Source organism: Fukomys damarensis, unplaced genomic scaffold (genome assembly GCF_012274545.1).
Source record: "Fukomys damarensis isolate Sample0158 unplaced genomic scaffold, DMR_v1.0_HiC HiC_scaffold_12, whole genome shotgun sequence".
NCBI lineage: Eukaryota > Metazoa > Chordata > Mammalia > Rodentia > Bathyergidae > Fukomys > Fukomys damarensis.
The window spans coordinates 33,399,777-33,416,978 of record NW_022900924.1 but is presented as its reverse complement, the minus strand read 5'-3'; the positions used below and the strand labels follow the sequence as shown (position 1 = coordinate 33,416,978).

Sequence of the window (17,202 nt, the reverse complement as noted above, 5' to 3'; positions counted from 1 at the left end):
GGTAATAGGGTGTAGACATGAGAACGGCTAGTGCCTACAGCTGTGTACACCGGGTTTTGCACAGGGCAGTAGGAGCCATCAGCTCCATCAGACCAGGTTTCCGTGGTTTTTCCAACAGTTTCCCAGCAGATGGCAGTATGGGACCTTGAGGCAGGTAAGGACTTAAATTCTCACAAAAGTGATAGATTGTGTAGGTCTTATCTTGTTGACTCTGAATTTTTACACACTTTCAGTGAAATAACTGAAGGCTCCCTTCTTTAGTTTATGAAAATTCCAGGTATTTTTCAACTGTCATGTGGTATTAGGCCAAAGTCTCCTGAGAACTAAATGTATCTGAAGGTATCACAGTTTACCTGAGAATCATTCGGGCCTATATTTTCTGTCCTTGAGAGAGCTCTATTTCCATTTTTGAAGTGTCAGTATGGCAGCCTTGCATCACCAAGACACATTTTTAAATCGCAACTTTAATCTGTCCTTATTGATATAGTTGGTCTGAATTTGATCAAAGATGTTTTTACTTTTATACAGAAATGAACTGACCTGGCTGTGCCCACCAGTACTGATGCAGCATGCGCGGAGTTTGTACAAAGTGCCTGGTTTCAAGTGGGTGAATGTGTATTCTGTAGCTGATCCACTGTATGCCACTTCCCACTGATTGGCTGTCAAAACAAGATTCATGCGAAAGTTTCTACTTTTTGCAAAAATGTCATAGTATCAACCATTACTGATAGGAAAAAGTTTCCATAAAAACCAATATCAACTTTTTTTTTTAAATAGCAAAGGGCTCTCTTTCCATTACCTTACAAAGTTAAACACTAAAATAATATGGACACATTTTTAAGATTTAGTGCTGTTGGCTAAAACTCTTAACCCCTTGTTATACTGCTAACTGTGAAGTCTGGACATGGGAAACCACAGAACACTTGGCACAGGAGGAGGGACACAGGAGACACAGGGCAGTGTTGACTAAGCTGTGAGTGTCTCTGTGAGAGGAGGCCACGGGGCCAGCTGTGTATGTGGCATCTGCTCAGTCAGCAGGGTCCTGGCAGGTCTGAGGCTAAGTCCCTTGAGTCAAGGCCTGATGCATTTATGGAGCCCCACTTAAAAGACAAAAATGACTGGGAGGGTGACAAATCAAAAATGGAATGCCTGGTGTGACCCAGGTCAGGTGATCACTTTCCAGGAGTGAGGAAAGAAAGCAGGGTCGCTGGAGCCTGGGCAGCCCATGAGGCTGACATTAGTCAAGGGCCAGCACAAAGCGTGGGGCCACCTGGACCGAATGCCAGTCTCCACAGCCTCCTCCTGTGTGTGGCGCCCATGCCTGCTGTTTCCAGCAGACTACTTTATGAAAGCCTTTACTGCACAAAGGTGTTTTAGGGAAAATACGCTTATTTTATGACGTTCTCCTAGAGTAACTTCCACAGATTCCCTCAGCTACTCATTAGATTTACAATAATCTTCCTTGTATGTACTGGGGCCATCTGACAAAGAGAATATTAAAGACAGTCACCCTGACATTACAAGTCAGAGACCTGTTTTGAGAAGGTGACTGGGAACCAGGACAACTAAAGATTCAATTCATCACATATCCAGAGTTGTTAACATTAAGGACAGAGAGGCATGTGCAGTTGATAAATAATGCAACTCAAACTTGTTACAAGAACTTGTCACTGGCCCATTACACCATATACTGCTTGTTACCCTACATGGGAATTTACAGATTATTGAATTCCTCTGTTCTCTCTAACATAACCTTCTTAATGACTGCTTCTGACTCTTTGCTTGTAAGAATTCCCAGAATAAGTATGGTAAGTTATAGGATGAAAACCAAGTTTTATTTATTTTATTAACTATGATGTCTGGTTTTTAAAAAATGACATTTAAAAAAAAGAAACAAACATGACAAAAATAACCTTCTAAGGGACCTCTGATTTTGAGAAAAGTGCAAACATGATTAGTTTTATGTATTGTAAAAGCTATAACATTAAAATTAATGATTGCCCACTATTAATAAAACCATTGTTTATTACATTAAAAAATAAAGCTTATTACTGCATTTGTATAAGATAATTCTCAAACACTTCACCTTCAGAATTTCCATCCGTAATCTCTAGCAAGTACTTGAGAATTTCTGAACCACCATTATCCTTGGGAGTGTCTGGAAAATAAACAGATACTTCTTAGTAATGGTAGGATATTGGATTTTATTTGTAAATATCATTAGAAAACACAAGATCACATCACATTTAACTGCCTTAATTCTAGATTTGATAAAAGGCATAATAATTAAGTTTACTTAAGTGCTTCCTTGAAAAAAATAAGACAAACCAAGAGGTTGAATATAATCAGATTAGTTAAAGTTCTTAGAGAAAGATATTTCAGAGTTAGCATTTATTTAATGAAACCCGAACAAAACTCAAAATATTCTTCTAAGAATTATGTTAATAAATTTACATTGAGAAATCCAAAGGCAGCTCTTTAAATAAAGCCTCCAAATGAAATGAATCGATTCACAACTAAGTGAATGCTATATCTGGTGAAGCTGATGTGAAACCAGAGCTGTGGGTTGACAAGAACCTGCGTACCAGGCAGACAGTCTGAGAAGGAAGGCTGTAGCTTCTCATTAGAGACCTGTGGCACCTTGGGTACACAGCCTCCAGGTTGACTCTGGGCAAAGATACTTTTTAGTATAATTTTGCAAAATTACAAAGAATTTACCTCTACCATCACTCTGCCTCCTCTGTATTCTTAGGCATTAAAGATATTTTTCAGAGACAAGTTTACACACATACATTTAGAAGATGTATTTCCTTTCTCCTTTCACCCAGTATTTCCATTAATGTGTATGTATACTTCAGTAACAGATATTCACAGCAATAATTATAAAGTCAAACATGATATAGCATAGAGCCAATGAAAGTAAGCATTTAATGTTAAAAGAATTTTTCAGGATTTTCTGAGAAAAAAGGTCTATGGTCTGCCAAAAAGCACACCAAGATTTTTATAGTTTCTCTTAATTATAATAAAGATCCTCATAATTCTATCTCAAAATTATCAGGTAATGTGAAATTAGATGTCTCAGTGGCTGGTTATAATAATGGTCTATGTTTTAAATTTCCCCTACATTAACGGGCTGACAGGTAAAATTTCTTGGATGTCTACTTGGTTTTTTTACCCTGTTGTTAATATTATTATATGACATTAGTAAAAATTACACACATTCTAACAACTTTACATATAATTACAACTGTTTATCAACCTTCCGGTTATATACTTTTCATTGAAATAATCCGTTCTGCTCCATATCTTTCTACTAGATAACCCCAAATCCCAAATAACCTTCAATATGAAAAATTCTTAAGTTCAATACGGTGGTTATATACAATGTGAAAACCAGTATTTACTAAGATATAATTGAATTTTGAAATTCATTTTCACTATTAATTTTATAAATAAAATGTTTCTAAATATTGTTAAATTTTTAAAGTGGGCTACTGAAAAATAAATTTTATATTAGAAATTACTACATTCAAATTAGGAACACATTAAGTGAAATAAATAAGTCCCACATGTGTAAATACCAAATAGTTTCCCTGGTGTAAATAATCTGCAACAATGCATAAGATCCTAATAAGATTACTGACATTTAGAAATGGGGAGAAAGGAGCTAAAGGTGTAGGGAAGGTGGGATGGGTAGGGGAAGGGTAAAAAGGGAAAAGAAAAAAATGTGAGAGAATGAAAAGATGAAAATAAAGGGTTTGTAGATGGGGAGGGGAGGAGGGGGTGAGGGGAGGGCAGAGGTAAGGGGAAAACATGAGAATCAAGACCTGCCATGTAGAGGTACAAGATCCCAACAATGAATGTAACTATACTGTATCCCTAAAATGTACCAATAAACTCAATTAAAGCTGAAAAAAAAAAGGAAGAAAACATGTAATACAGGAAAATCATTAAGTAAATGAGATGCTCTTAAAACTTTAAATTTCCATTAAAATATAATTGTGCATTAAAATTTCATTTCCATAGAATTGCTCATTTAATTTGTGGAATTCTCCAGATGTTTCTCACATGTATATTACAAATGCATGAAACTCTCCACAAGCAATGCTTTTTGGGGGGCTTGTTACATACCCCATTTGACACTGAAGCCGTGAGGTGTGACAGGTCCTTTAATGAGGGGTCTTGTAGGAGGTCCAGGCCTGTCAGGACTGGTTGTACAAACCAAAACTTCACTTGGACAGCTTTTCCCTTCCATATTAGAAGCGGTCAGCTAGGACAAAACCAAGAAATATGAATATGCTTTAGTTATCAGGTAGTTTTATTATTGTTTTTTGGGTTTTGGGGGCTTTTTTTTTTTTGTACAGGGATCAAACTCAGGACCTTGTGTTTGCATGGTAGGTGCTATGCCCTGAGCTAAATCCCTGGCCCTAGTTATGAGGTATTTTTACATCAATAGGTACTTTTTAGAATGGCAAGATCAGACAGACACACACACATTTTCTTCTAGATTCAAATATTAATTTAAGAGAGTTTATTTTATGATCACAAATTTTCTGCATATTTGATTATTAACAAAACCATAGGGTGGGTTTCAGCTAGAGACATTTTTATCCTTTCAGAGAGACACAGAATAAAATCAGTATGTTACTACCACTTTGTAATGCTTTGTGAAAGGAAACAAAGGGTGGGAAACACATTGCGTGGAAAGAGTAAGGAAATGCCATCTTGCGGAGAAACGCTAGCAGTATAGCTATGTATGTTCTGGGAACCAGCATCAATAACAAGATGGTTTTTTAAAAAACTATTATTTTCCCCAAATCATTACTCATTCCACCTGATAATCTGACAAATATTTACTGTGTGACTACCATGTGCCAAGTTACCTTACCTGACCCTAAAACTAGAGCAAAAAGGACAAAATCAAAAACCACCTTATGTCTCCCCTGCGCACACTGTCGTGCTAGGACACACAGAGCCTTGTATGGGATCAATAAATAGCCCTGTGGCACCCAACGCAGCATGCTGCTTTTTCTCTTAGTGATTTCAAAGTTGTATTCACTTTTTTGGCTATGACATAAAGCTCTACAGCAACAGTGATGGTGGCTGGTAATGACCATAGGGGCAATAAGATGGGCAAAAGAGCAATAAAAACAGGTGAGGAAAAAGAAACAAGCAAAAGAGAAAGTAGAGAGCAAAGCAGAAATCAGACTAACAGGAGAGACACAGAAGAGAAAGGAGCAACGTACGGGGGAGTGACCAGTCCATGCAGCGCCTGGCTGGGATGTCCCAGGCTGGAACACCGGCCATGCTGCACACAACTTACTGAAATTGATGACCACAGTTTTATGCCTTCAAAGTGGACTTTCAAATGAAAGGAATAGCATGCATTTAAAAGTATCAATGTTACTTTAGAAAGGTGAAATGCTGTGAACTTTTACTTTAGCCTGCAGAGTCAGTTTGAAATGATAAATGATGATGTATCAGTTTCATTTTTAAGCAGTTCAGGTACCGAAATGATGGACTCACCCGGAATTTATACTGTGTGCTTCTTTTAAGATTTTTCACAGTACAAGTTAAGTCCTCTCCAGTGTATTTTGGGTGGAAAAGGTTATCCTGAAAAGGCAAAGCCAAAAAGAAACATCCACATCATAACATCTGGGTATTCCATTCCTTTGTGATAGGCCGGCTGTTCGCATTACCTCTCCCCACTGTCACCAGCGAGACAGAGGTGGGCAGCTACTGCGAAGAGAGCACCAGAGGCCTGTGGACAGCATTCAAGTCTTAAATGAATATTTCTTTTCTTTTCTTTTGTATCAGGATTGAACTCTGGACCTTGTGTTTAGGAGGCAGGTGGTGGAACCACTGAGCCAAATCCCCGGCTTTAAATGAATATTTTACTGTCACACTGTAATTTCTCCTGGGTCTGGTAAACTTTATTGTGACAAAGTAGTAAGTACTTAAAAATTTTTATTTAACAAATTTGGCATTTAAAAAGTATTGAAGTCTTCACCGTCACCGGCACGCTGTAATGTGCTATGCAGTAAACTGTGGCTAAGGTTTCTGAGCCCACAGTGTCCTCTTCTGGCCAAGAGAGAAAAGACAGCTTAGACAGGAAGGGCAGAATCCTTTACTAGGGTGAGCCATTCCACTAAAATCTCAATCAAGAGAATTCATTCAGTAATATTCTCTACGCTTCAATCATTCATTCATTCATCCACCCACCCACCAAATACCAATGAGCTCCTTCTATGCATCAGGCTGCCCTCCAGGCTCTAGGGATTCAACCCAAGAACACAGAGACTAACGCTCCAGTTAGAGAACATGTTATTTGGTGTTATGCACTATGACAAGAATAAACCTGGTTAAGAGGAGAGTGGTGAACCTAGTTAGGTGCTACTTTGTACAGTTTCATGGGTTAAATACAATGGCCATAGGTACCTCTTTGAATTCAAACTTAATACAATCAAAAATCAGCCCCCTATGCCCATAACCATGTTTCAAGTGCCTACAGTCACATATCTAGGTGGGACCTCTCTGGAAAGCATGAACTATAGAACATTCTAGCACCGCAGCAATGATGCTGTTCTAAGAGTGGGGCAGGCAAGGGATGTCCTAAGAGATCCCATTTAGAGGAGATCCAAAGGAAATGAGGGAAGTGAGTCACAGGTTATCTGGAGAAACAGTCTACCCAGAGGTCACAGGAACTGCAAAGGCCACAAGGCCAGAGTACACATGAGTCCAAATGACACACAGGGGCTAGAAGATGGCAGCAGAAGGAACAAGGGCAGTGTGGAGAACCCCACCACCCAGGACCAGGCAGGCAGGGAAGAGCTCTGGCTTCACTCTGGAAGAGAGGGTGAAGGTACCAAGATGGCAAGGGTTCTGGGCAGAGCATGGACACAGTCTGTATGTCTTTCAAAGGATCACTCAACTGATGTGTGGAGTACAGACCACAATCAGGGTGAGGTATGGACAGTATAAACTGGCAATGCAATGATCCAGGGGAGAGACGAAGGTGGCTTGTTAAAGGACATTTGAGCTATGGAGATCGTGAAAATTTGTTAGATTTCTGGATAATTTTGAAGGAACATTTAAAAGGATCTGCTGACTGATGATATATGGGATGTGGATTACTCAAAAGTTTCTGCTTACCCTACTGAAAGGATGGGACGCCATTTGCTAAGACGAGGAAGAGCAAGTTTCTATTGGCAGTGGTGGCAAAAATTAAAGACTTTGGTTCTGAGCTTAGGTAACTAATCTACTTTCATGGTGCCCTGTTGCTATGATAATGCTGATTCATACAGAACACACTCAGGAGTAGAAAAGAACTAAAACTTACATTTTCATCCTCCTGAATTTCCAGCGTGTAGGTAACTGCTTCCTCTGGTGAACAGCCTTCTGGCTTATTCCACTGCAATGTGACCCATGTGACACCAGCTCGAACAAGTCTTGGTGCAGACGGCATCTGAGGGATGTTTCCTAATGTGTAGCACACTACCTCTTGGCTATAACCACTACAGAGAAACGAACACCATGAGACACATAGTTAGATGCATGTGAGGGGTTCTGGTGTTTTAAAAGAGGAAGATAAGCTACACATGACCCCTTTTAGTTGGGATGAAAAGCAAGGGGTTTGTTGGCAGGCTGAACAAACAGAGGCAGGCCAGCATTCTTTGATGACATTCTCTACAACTTTTGACTTCCTCTATTTCCTTCTGTAGTCTGCTTTTAGGAAAGCATACCAAGTTATATGACAATATACTTAAGAATTTTTTTCCCTCCAATAGCACTGAGTAGATAATGCAGCATAGTACCATGTTAATTCAAAGTGAGTCACGATTACTAAGAAGTCTTCAGATCAATGTGTATTTTATTAACTATTTGATTGATGAAAATGGTTTACAAACAGATATAGTGCCGTTTTTCAAAAGTTGAGCATGCGTCCAACTCACTGAACAATTCCTGAACTACTGAAGCTTCTCTCATTGTGAATTTTTCAACCAGGGAACTCTTAAAACTACAACGGCTACTATGTGGGGAAGAGGCAGTTCTGCAAAACTCTGTGATGTTAGGAAGAGGTTCTTTGAGCTAAAAAGGCTGGGAACCACTGAAGTGCTGAATCTTTAAGAAGATTTTCAACACGCAGTAATGAAAGAAAAAGACTTTCCTTCAAGCATTGTGCAGCAAGCACAACTGCAACGCGGCCTTTTTAAAGCCTCTTTAATCAAGGGGTGCCTGGCTGTACACCCGTTCTTGCCTTTCTTCTGCAGCCTTGAGCTGCACGAAAGCCCTCATTTTCTCCAGTCCTGTGTGTATCTGCCCTGGGCTTGACAACAACGGCTGGTGCAGCACCCCTTCCTTTGTATCAAGAATCACTCACAGAATCGAAAAGCCAACTGAACAACAAGCTTGCTAAAGAGATGAAAGAAAAGGGCACATGATTTGAGGAAATAAAGCCCCAAGAGAATTCCTTTCAAAATCTGTACTGCCACCTTCATCTTGGTTCTGAGACACCTAGCAGCTGGGTTCTGGTACAGAGCTTGCGAGACTAGAGGCCACAGTGGCACTAACACCCTGGACGAGGCTTTCTCCCCTTCGAGCAGGATTCCCTCTCAGAAAAGCTACCTCAATGCAGAGGTATCGGGCTTTCTCACACCTTCATGAACATCAGAGAAGGCCCAGACAGATTTGCCACCAAAAAGGAGGACAGGAAGAATCATACCTGGTGCCAATGTCATTCCGAGCAGCCAGCCGGAATGTGTACCCCATGGCTGGACAGAGCTTTGTCAACTTGCAGTGCTTCTGGCTCCCAAAGAAGCACTGTCTGAAACCACTGTTTCTTTTTCCCTAAAAGAAAACAAGATAATACATGGAATTTGTTTAAAACAAATACCCATAAGAAAACGAAGGAACATTTTAAATAACTGACTTCCTAGTTCGGATAAACTAAACCAATGGAAGAAATGTTTATAGGGAAGTATCCAGTGAAACCTTATCCTTTACATAAAAAGACATTGAAAAAAATTCTGTCAGTGACATAGCCAATCCATTGTACTTGTACTGTTTCAAAGGTGCGTTTTGGTTAACAACAACAAGTCCTTTTAGACTCCAGGGATGTGATGCTCCAGTTAAAGATCACTTAATTTCTAACATCCCCTTCATCACTTCTGTGGTCAGAACTGCCCAATCCAATCCGTGGAGAGTCTGCCAGCAGCCACAGAGGCTCCCCTGCCCTGAAACTGTGCAGCCTATCACATGGACTCGCAGGGGCGCGAGATCAGTCAGCATGCCTGAGTGCACCACACTGAGCACAGCTCTGCTCTCCTGTCACAGCGATCGCTGTGTGTGTGTACATCCCAACAACAGGGAGCTGCTTGCTAAGGATCCTGCGTGTTAGTCACATCTCACCTCTTAACAGGGTTTTGGACAACCTGGGAGACTAATCATTACTCCCAGAATTGAAATGTAATATGTATATGTAACAATTCTCCATGATAAATGCATTGCGTATGGCAAACACGTACTAATAAAAAGGGAAAGACAAAAAACAAAAACACATTTAAAACACCGGTTCAGTTTATCTATGTAAACGACAATCACTGTACGTTTTTTATGAAGGAATATTTTTTAATTCCTTTCTATCCTGACAGGATGTTTCAAATTCCTTGAAGTAAAAATAAAACACTCCAGTAAGGTCTGTTAATAGACCTGTGGTTAAGGGAAAAAAAACCCTAACAATGCTATGTGCTATGCCATGCTCAGAGGCATAGAATACTCATAAGAACAGTTTGCCAGAAGAGTATTTCCTATCTCTAATCCAAATTATCATGTTATCTATGTTCACACAAAAGAAAACCACATGCTAATACTAGACGGATCTTAGCATTCTAAATCAGCCAGGCTCAGGGCCTTCAGGAATATGTTTGAAGTTTGCAGTTTATTTTATAAAGAATGAAACAAGTACATTTTTCCCCTATGCTAATTTAAGACCTCCTTCCTTTAACCAGGCAACTAAATGCTTACTAGTAGAACACATTCCAGGTGAAGTGTGCTCATACAACCAACTTGAATGTCACTAAGGAGAACAGATTACAAACAGTCACACCACATTCATCCTCATAACTTCCCACCATGTCCTCCCCAAGCAAGGTACCCTTTTCCTATGGAAGAGAATAGAAGTCTTAAAGGTCTTTCAGATTCACAGTTCATTTTGTCAAGGGTCCAAGTGCATTCAGATCCAACTATGGCGGACAAAAGGTAGTAAAGCATAACAACTGCAGTTGGTACCTGAGCAAAGTCAGTCACTGTGTAGCCAGAGTATCATGACTTACTTTAACCTTGAGTGGTAAGGTTGATACAGATGATTTATTCATGGGACAACTGTTTATGCATACATTTGCATAATTACAGTCAGTGTCTGATTACACTCCATGTGAGGCCTGATATGTTTTGTATCCATTTCAGGCTGTAGCACGATCTACTGTCTCTCCTCCTCTGTTTCTGAACTCAAGAGTAAACACTGTGAGAAAGGCACATCCTGCCACTGCGGAAGCGATCATCCCTTCCAAAACATGCTGGCTCCCCTTCAATGCCTCATTTTTCCTAGTTCTTTGTTTGGTCTCCTTTGCCCATTTCTCGTGCTTAGAACTATAGCCAGTAAATAAAAGCCTGTCTGTTCCTTACTAGGTTAATTTGCTTTAATATGGTTGAAAAAAAAAAAAAAAGACTGTGGCTTAAATAAGAAAAAGAGAAGGAAGGCATCAACAACAGCAAAGAAACTTTTTTTTTTTAAAGGGCTGCACAATTCAAGCTCACTAAAGAATTAAGAAAATAAGCATTATAGGATGTTCAAAACATTTTTCCTATATTGCAAAAATCTACTTCACTAACTGGAACACATGCTAAATTAACTTGATTTTCTTTAGACAAAGCATGCCAAATTTTCCATCGTAACCTTCTAAGCTATACAATCATTTGCATAAAACTTAGGAACATGTAGAAACAACTGTCAATGGAACCCTAATATTAAATACTGTCTGCAGAGCCTAAAAAGATTAAGAGTATAAATAAATCAACAGTTAAAGAATTAAAGTTTATTGAAAAATTTTAGATGTTAATGAGAATACAAAAACAAGAGCAAATAGGCTAGTAAAATGTATCAGACATGAGAAGGTTTTGAATAAAAGAAAATGTTGGTGTGTAACATGGATTTAATATGAGGGATATTTGGAAAGAAAAAAACCATTAATATTCACAAAAGTCGTCACAGTGCAAAAGTCACCTCCAGTCAAGAGGTTAACAAGTAAAGATAGAGCAGGTCATGCGCTCCAATGACCCAATTCGGTGGTCCATCTATCCTGCTGGCCTGTCCACTGTCATGCCAGGCCTCTTCTAGTAGGCTCAGGGACATAGGCATTAGAGAAAGTATGTGTTCAACAGTACACTAGGATTGAAGAACCAGGAAAAGGGAAATTCAAGCTCAACAGGGCAACTTAGAAAGACATCACTCAAAATTATTTTTTTTTACAAAGGGATGGAGGTGTAATTCAGATGCTTAGCATGTGCCAAGGCCCTGGTTCAACCCCTCGTACCTAAAAAAAAAAAAAAAAAAATTATACATTTGGAGAATTTGTTCATAAACTAAGAGGGATTCCCAAATAACAAACAGCATGTACAAGTAAAATATTAACCAGTTCTTACTGACAGAAATGGATAGGATAGGATAAAGAAAATAAAAGAATGTTCTAGAAGACTGAAAGATTCATATGAACTAATATATGTGATTATGCATATGTTTATCACTGCTTATCAGAAATTAAATATGTCCCAGATGGTACTATCAGTAAAGTTTTATAGACAAGTCACAATTTACGTATTTTATAGGTAGTGAGGTGCTAAATGATTTTGAGAGATTATAATCTATGGCACAGTCCCTCCTTCAATAAATTCTAATCTGAACTACAAAGGATCAGTGAGATATGATAGCTTTACTAAGAAAACTTTTTATTATTTCACATAAGCCTGGTGCAGAGTTCCCTACTAAAATCTGGCCTCAATGGAAATAGTGATAGTAATAATCTGGTCCAACAGAGGCAGCAGGGACACCACAGGCCAAACATAATTCTGTTATGCCACTGCTTCTAGGCCTCTTGTGGTGTGGCTGACAGAGGACAGTAAGAGGAAGGACGCTCAAAGCGCCCAGGAGCTGGCTAGCCCACAGGGAAGACGACAGCAGGCCCTCGACTCTAAGTGCCTTGGCAGATTAGGTCTGTAGCACATAACCCATCAGGGTCAGAATCTCACTAAAATGAAATCTAGGCTTCTGTTCTTGGTAGGGAAGAAAAGCAATTGACATGCCAAACAGAGAAAATGGTAAGAGCAGGCTCAAAGTCCATATCACCGGTTATTCTGGACTACACTTCGTCACTAGGCTACTGACCTAGCTTGAAACCAATCAGTATAACCTCTCAGGGTGCTCTTGTCTAATTTTTACTGCTGGAGCCTGTGAGACAAAAACGGGTCAATTTTCAGGGTTCACTGGCCCGCTTCCATTTCATGCTCTTGGGCACACCTAAATGCTTGCTTCTACAGATCTGAATTCATGTGAAGAAACCTGAGTACAAACCAATTATGTGCAGATAAAAACTTTAAGGTGCTCAACTGGGCAAGGGATAATTCATTACAAACCTAGGTTGTTTCCTTTTTCAAGCTAAGTGTTCTTCTTTTCACTCAAATGAATTCACAGGACTTGCTAATCTACCACTGTTTCACACCCAGATCTAGCTTGGGAGCACCAATTTATCAGCCTGGGGAATTGTTTTCCAACCAAAGCCCAGGTGCTTCTAATCTACTTCTGGGTGAAACTGCTTTCCAGGAAGAGAACTGGACTTGCCAGCCACTTGGCTCAAGTTTATGGCTTATACCAAATCAGCCCTTCCCAGTCCTGGGTGCCCAGTTTTGCCTCTTTCTCTTTATTGAACAAAAATACTTTACATATAATATTCATGCTTGACACCACTGGATATGCTTGTTTTCAGTTCTTGCCAGCGTTTCAGGAAGCCCCATATCCTAAGGTCATACAGCTCTATCTGCTAGAGATTACCACGCAGCCTGGGCATCTCATTTGTGTGACCATAGACAAGCAAGTGCCTCTTTTCAGTTTTAGACTCACCCACTAAAGGGAGTCACCATCTTTGGGGAAAAGTTCCAGTGTAATACACAATGTAACATTCTATCAGCATCTCCCTCCCTTCTGCTCCATTCTCATTCTTACTTCTCAGCACAGTCATAAAATTTGTTATAAGTCCTAATTTTAAGAGTCCAGATGTTGTTCTACGTCCTATGTGGTTCCTGCTAAATTCTGAAGAATAGCAATTAACTTCCAATAACCTTGCCAGACCAAAACAGCAGTTTCACCCAATGGAAAGACAAGGGTGAGAGAAGAGAGCTTGAGGTGTATTTGCAATGTAGCTTGAGCACCTACATAGCTGGGACTGTAGTGCAATTACATCATTTCATAGATTACTTGTACATCTTGGGCTGAATTAATAATGTTATCCCAAGTTTCATGAAACCTGGAGAAAATTTAAAATATAGCTATATAAAAAGCCTTTTGGGGATGGTTTAGATACTGCATACCCTAAAACCACAGGATAAAGAATTAAGAACTCCATGTGAAACAAGGTTTCCATCTCTCTGGTTATCTGTTTGCAAACATAAAGGAAACTAATGGTGAAGCTAATTTACATGTGGGTCTTTTAAAAGACTAGGAGCTAAGTATATAAAAAGTATTTATTTGATTGGTTCATAAAATGTGACGAAGTTTACAAATTAAAAATGTTAAAAACAACATGGTATTTATTGGTTCTGCTAATTTGTCAAAGAATGTAACTGCATGACTAAAAACAATAAAAAAATTTTCAAGTCAGGTTTTCTTTACTAACTCTGTTTCCTCTTAACACCTGCCTGTAGTACTGGAGCAAATGAATTCTCTAAATGGGCTGGTTTCTGGTTAGGGAACTTAACACCAGCATGTGGCATGGATTCTTTATATATAACATTCTTTGCATGTAACGCAAATGTATCTCTATTAATTCAGGCTGCAGAGTTTTCCTGCTAGAGAAATTCTGTAGACTATGGGAGCTGTGGCTGCCCTGGCTAACATTCCCAACTAGCCTGGCAGTAACAACACTGAAGGTGAGTATTTCCAGCACTGTTGGCATTAACAGATAAAGTTGGCTGGTTTTTTAAATTGCCTTAAAATTAATAGATTGGAAATGATCCTTCCCATTTCTTTCACAACACCTTCATTCCTGGCACAAAGAGAATGGTGAGTTGGCTCCTTTGGACATGTGCTGGTAGCTTCTCTGGTATTTCTTGGCCTGTGGCTTTTCCACTGCCCTCCTTCTTTTAAAAGAGCCGCCTTCCTGAGCTGAGCTTACCTGGTTGGTTAACTGCCTGCTAAATAAGTTACATGAATTTGGTTATCAGTTATCCTGTGTGTGTGGCCCATAGCTGCTGTAGCCAGACATGGATGAAAGGATTCTGGGCTGGGCACTCTCTGCAACAACACAGTTCAACCTATCAGAAACACAACAATAAATCAAATGCAAAATAAACTTGCATTGGCCAACTGAACTAATGCCAGGCTTTGAGATTTAGTCTGCTCATGTGTCTATATTTAGAAGTTGTTCCAGCACTGGCCGACCCTTGGAGACATCAAAGATAAGTGTTGGCTTGAGAAATAAGAGTATGTATGTATTTGGCATAAGTATATGAGACAGTGTGGGGGGTGTTTCATATCAAGAAGATAGGGACACTTCATACACAAGAGGATTCACAAGTTCCTTGCATCAAGCCCCATTCTCCCCTCAGTGACATTTATTTCACTTTACTGAACATAGTAGCATAGAAGCAAAGGTAAGAAAAGGGAGTGGGATGATTTGTGGTTCCCTGTTATTAAATAAACTGCATGGATTTTATTCCTTGGAAAACAATCAGGTCCTGATTTAAATAAGACAATTTATACACACACACATTTCCAAATATTGTTCATCTGGTTTCAAGTCCTTTGAAATGGTCAATATGTTGAGACCACCCCAGGGTAAGAGGAGGAAAGGAGAATAGGGGTACTTTAGAATAAGCTGCCTATACAACCTTCAAATGAACCATGGAACTGATGGGCTTGCTTCATCCACCAAGCAGGACCCATGGTGGCTGCCACCCAGATGGCCACCAGGAGGCATAGTGCGTTGATAAACTCAGTGCTCAGAACCAAGATAAGCATCTGTGACTCAGCCTTAGGCAGAAGCTCTCCACAAAGTCTGCTGTCCAAACCTACAAGACCATTCTGCACACACAGGACAAATGGTGAGCAGCAGGGTAAAAATCTACTTCAGATATGTGATGGCTGGGGACGGTTAAGAGGGGTCTCCTTTTAACTTTGCCTTCTTGCCTCTAAATCTTTCTTGGCCTGGGTTCCTTCAACTACAGCTGGAGTGGGGTTAGCAATTCCCCTAGCTCCTTGGATGTGGCAGTGAGGGTCTGTCATGATGGGTGAAACACTGTCACTTGGCCAGATCACTGGTTTGGCTTGTGTGAAAGATAGTCTCTGATGCGCTGAGTGTTAAATGAACCTAGGATCCACTATTCCCCACATGAGCAATCATCAAGAATAAGTGAGGACTCCATGGGTTTAAGCAGTGGCACCTTCCTACTACATTCTAGACAGGCATACGTCAGCTGGGGAATGAAAACTCAAGCTTTTCTGGTTTTCCGCACAGAACCAGCATGGGTTCAATCTAAAGTCAAGTAAGTCCACAGGGTGGCTCTTCTCATCCACTGTGCAGGATCTAGGAAGTCATTGCGCCTATGCTCTATTTGCCTTTATTCCTAGAATGGCGGTCATCTAGTCAGAATGTGCAAATTCACTCATGAAAACAAGTGCTCTGAGAGATTACCAACCCCAGCCATTCAACACCCAAATTCCATAGAGTTCTGAGTGATAAAGAACTGAATTCCTCCTATGGGGCAAGGGCAAGTCCTTCAATGAGCTAGGCTGGCCACCCATACCAGAAAGTTTCTGCCACAGGGATGCTGTGCCTGTGGCTGCTTACATGTCCTGCTCCCAGTTTCTCAGGGACTACAGGCTCTGCCTGCTGCTGGCCTTTTTTATTCTCTAAATTCATATCATGCTTCCCTTGATTTCCATGGTAGACAGTTCATTCTAAGTCCACCGTGTTTCACAGCTGTGTTGGCTGATTAGTCACCAAAAAAACAGATATGTACTTCCTTCCCTGGGATAACTGAATCACATATGAGGAAGATTCTTGGGAACTCCATTAGTCACATTCCCACAAGGCTATTTTTCTGGTTCTTGCACATATTCCCTACCTCTCATGGCCGGAAGCTAAGCTAATGGCACATTAACATCTATATATGGCATAGATATCAGTTTTCATTTAGTTCAGACCAGCAATCTTAACATTAGGGCTCCTCTTTAGGTTCCTTTCATAAAATCCTTCTAATTATTGATGGCTCCTACCTCAGGCTTTAACACTCACTTAGGTGAACTCAAATCAACAACACAAAACAATCTCTGTACTAAATCTTCTACACCTACAGTACTTCATCCAATCTTAACATTCCTAGGACATAATGGGCATAATTTTTCAAGTAGAGAGGCTAAGACTCAGGAGTTAAATTACTTTTTTGAGGGACCCATGACCAATGAAGACACTATACAGACTATTATGAATCCATGCCTCTCTAGAGAAACATCTTATCATCGGTAAACACCATCACTATGAATCCATACTACATATTCATAGTGCAAGCTGGGGAGAAGTGCATCTGCTCCACACGACAAGCAACAGTGCCAGCTAGTATTCTGAGAGACAAATTATAGCAGTAACTAAGAGTGTAACTTATAAGCTATGTTTCTATAAATGCTTCTTTTACAGAACTTTTTCTAGAATGAGAAAGTTCTTATGTGACCATGAAATGTAGTCCTTTTCTGAAGTTTTCAAAGAAAAGACCAGACAGATTACCACCTACTTAGGAACCTTAAAACAGACTGAGGTGACATCAGTCAAGCACGTCAATCCAAAGGTCCCTACATCTTCTTCCTAAAAGCCCTTTCCTGACATTATATCCTGAATCCTTCTTGGATGGCTTTTGTTACAAAAAAAAAAAAAAAAAAAA

At 39.8% G+C, this 17,202-nt stretch overlaps 1 protein-coding gene across 1 annotated transcript in view; it reads right to left on the bottom strand.

Moving 5' to 3' along the window:
- Nucleotides 1-17,202, bottom strand: part of Fndc3b (fibronectin type III domain containing 3B) — a 250,556-nt gene that overhangs the window by 47,849 nt on the left and 185,505 nt on the right. Inside the window, exons 11-16 of the mRNA XM_010632407.3 lie at nucleotides 8,723-8,847; nucleotides 7,340-7,514; nucleotides 5,527-5,613; nucleotides 4,132-4,270; nucleotides 2,087-2,158; nucleotides 541-659 (exon numbers count right to left, since the gene is read on the bottom strand). Coding sequence (XP_010630709.1) covers nucleotides 541-659; nucleotides 2,087-2,158; nucleotides 4,132-4,270; nucleotides 5,527-5,613; nucleotides 7,340-7,514; nucleotides 8,723-8,847 — 717 coding nt within the window. The remainder of the gene's footprint in view (nucleotides 1-540; nucleotides 660-2,086; nucleotides 2,159-4,131; nucleotides 4,271-5,526; nucleotides 5,614-7,339; nucleotides 7,515-8,722; nucleotides 8,848-17,202) is intronic.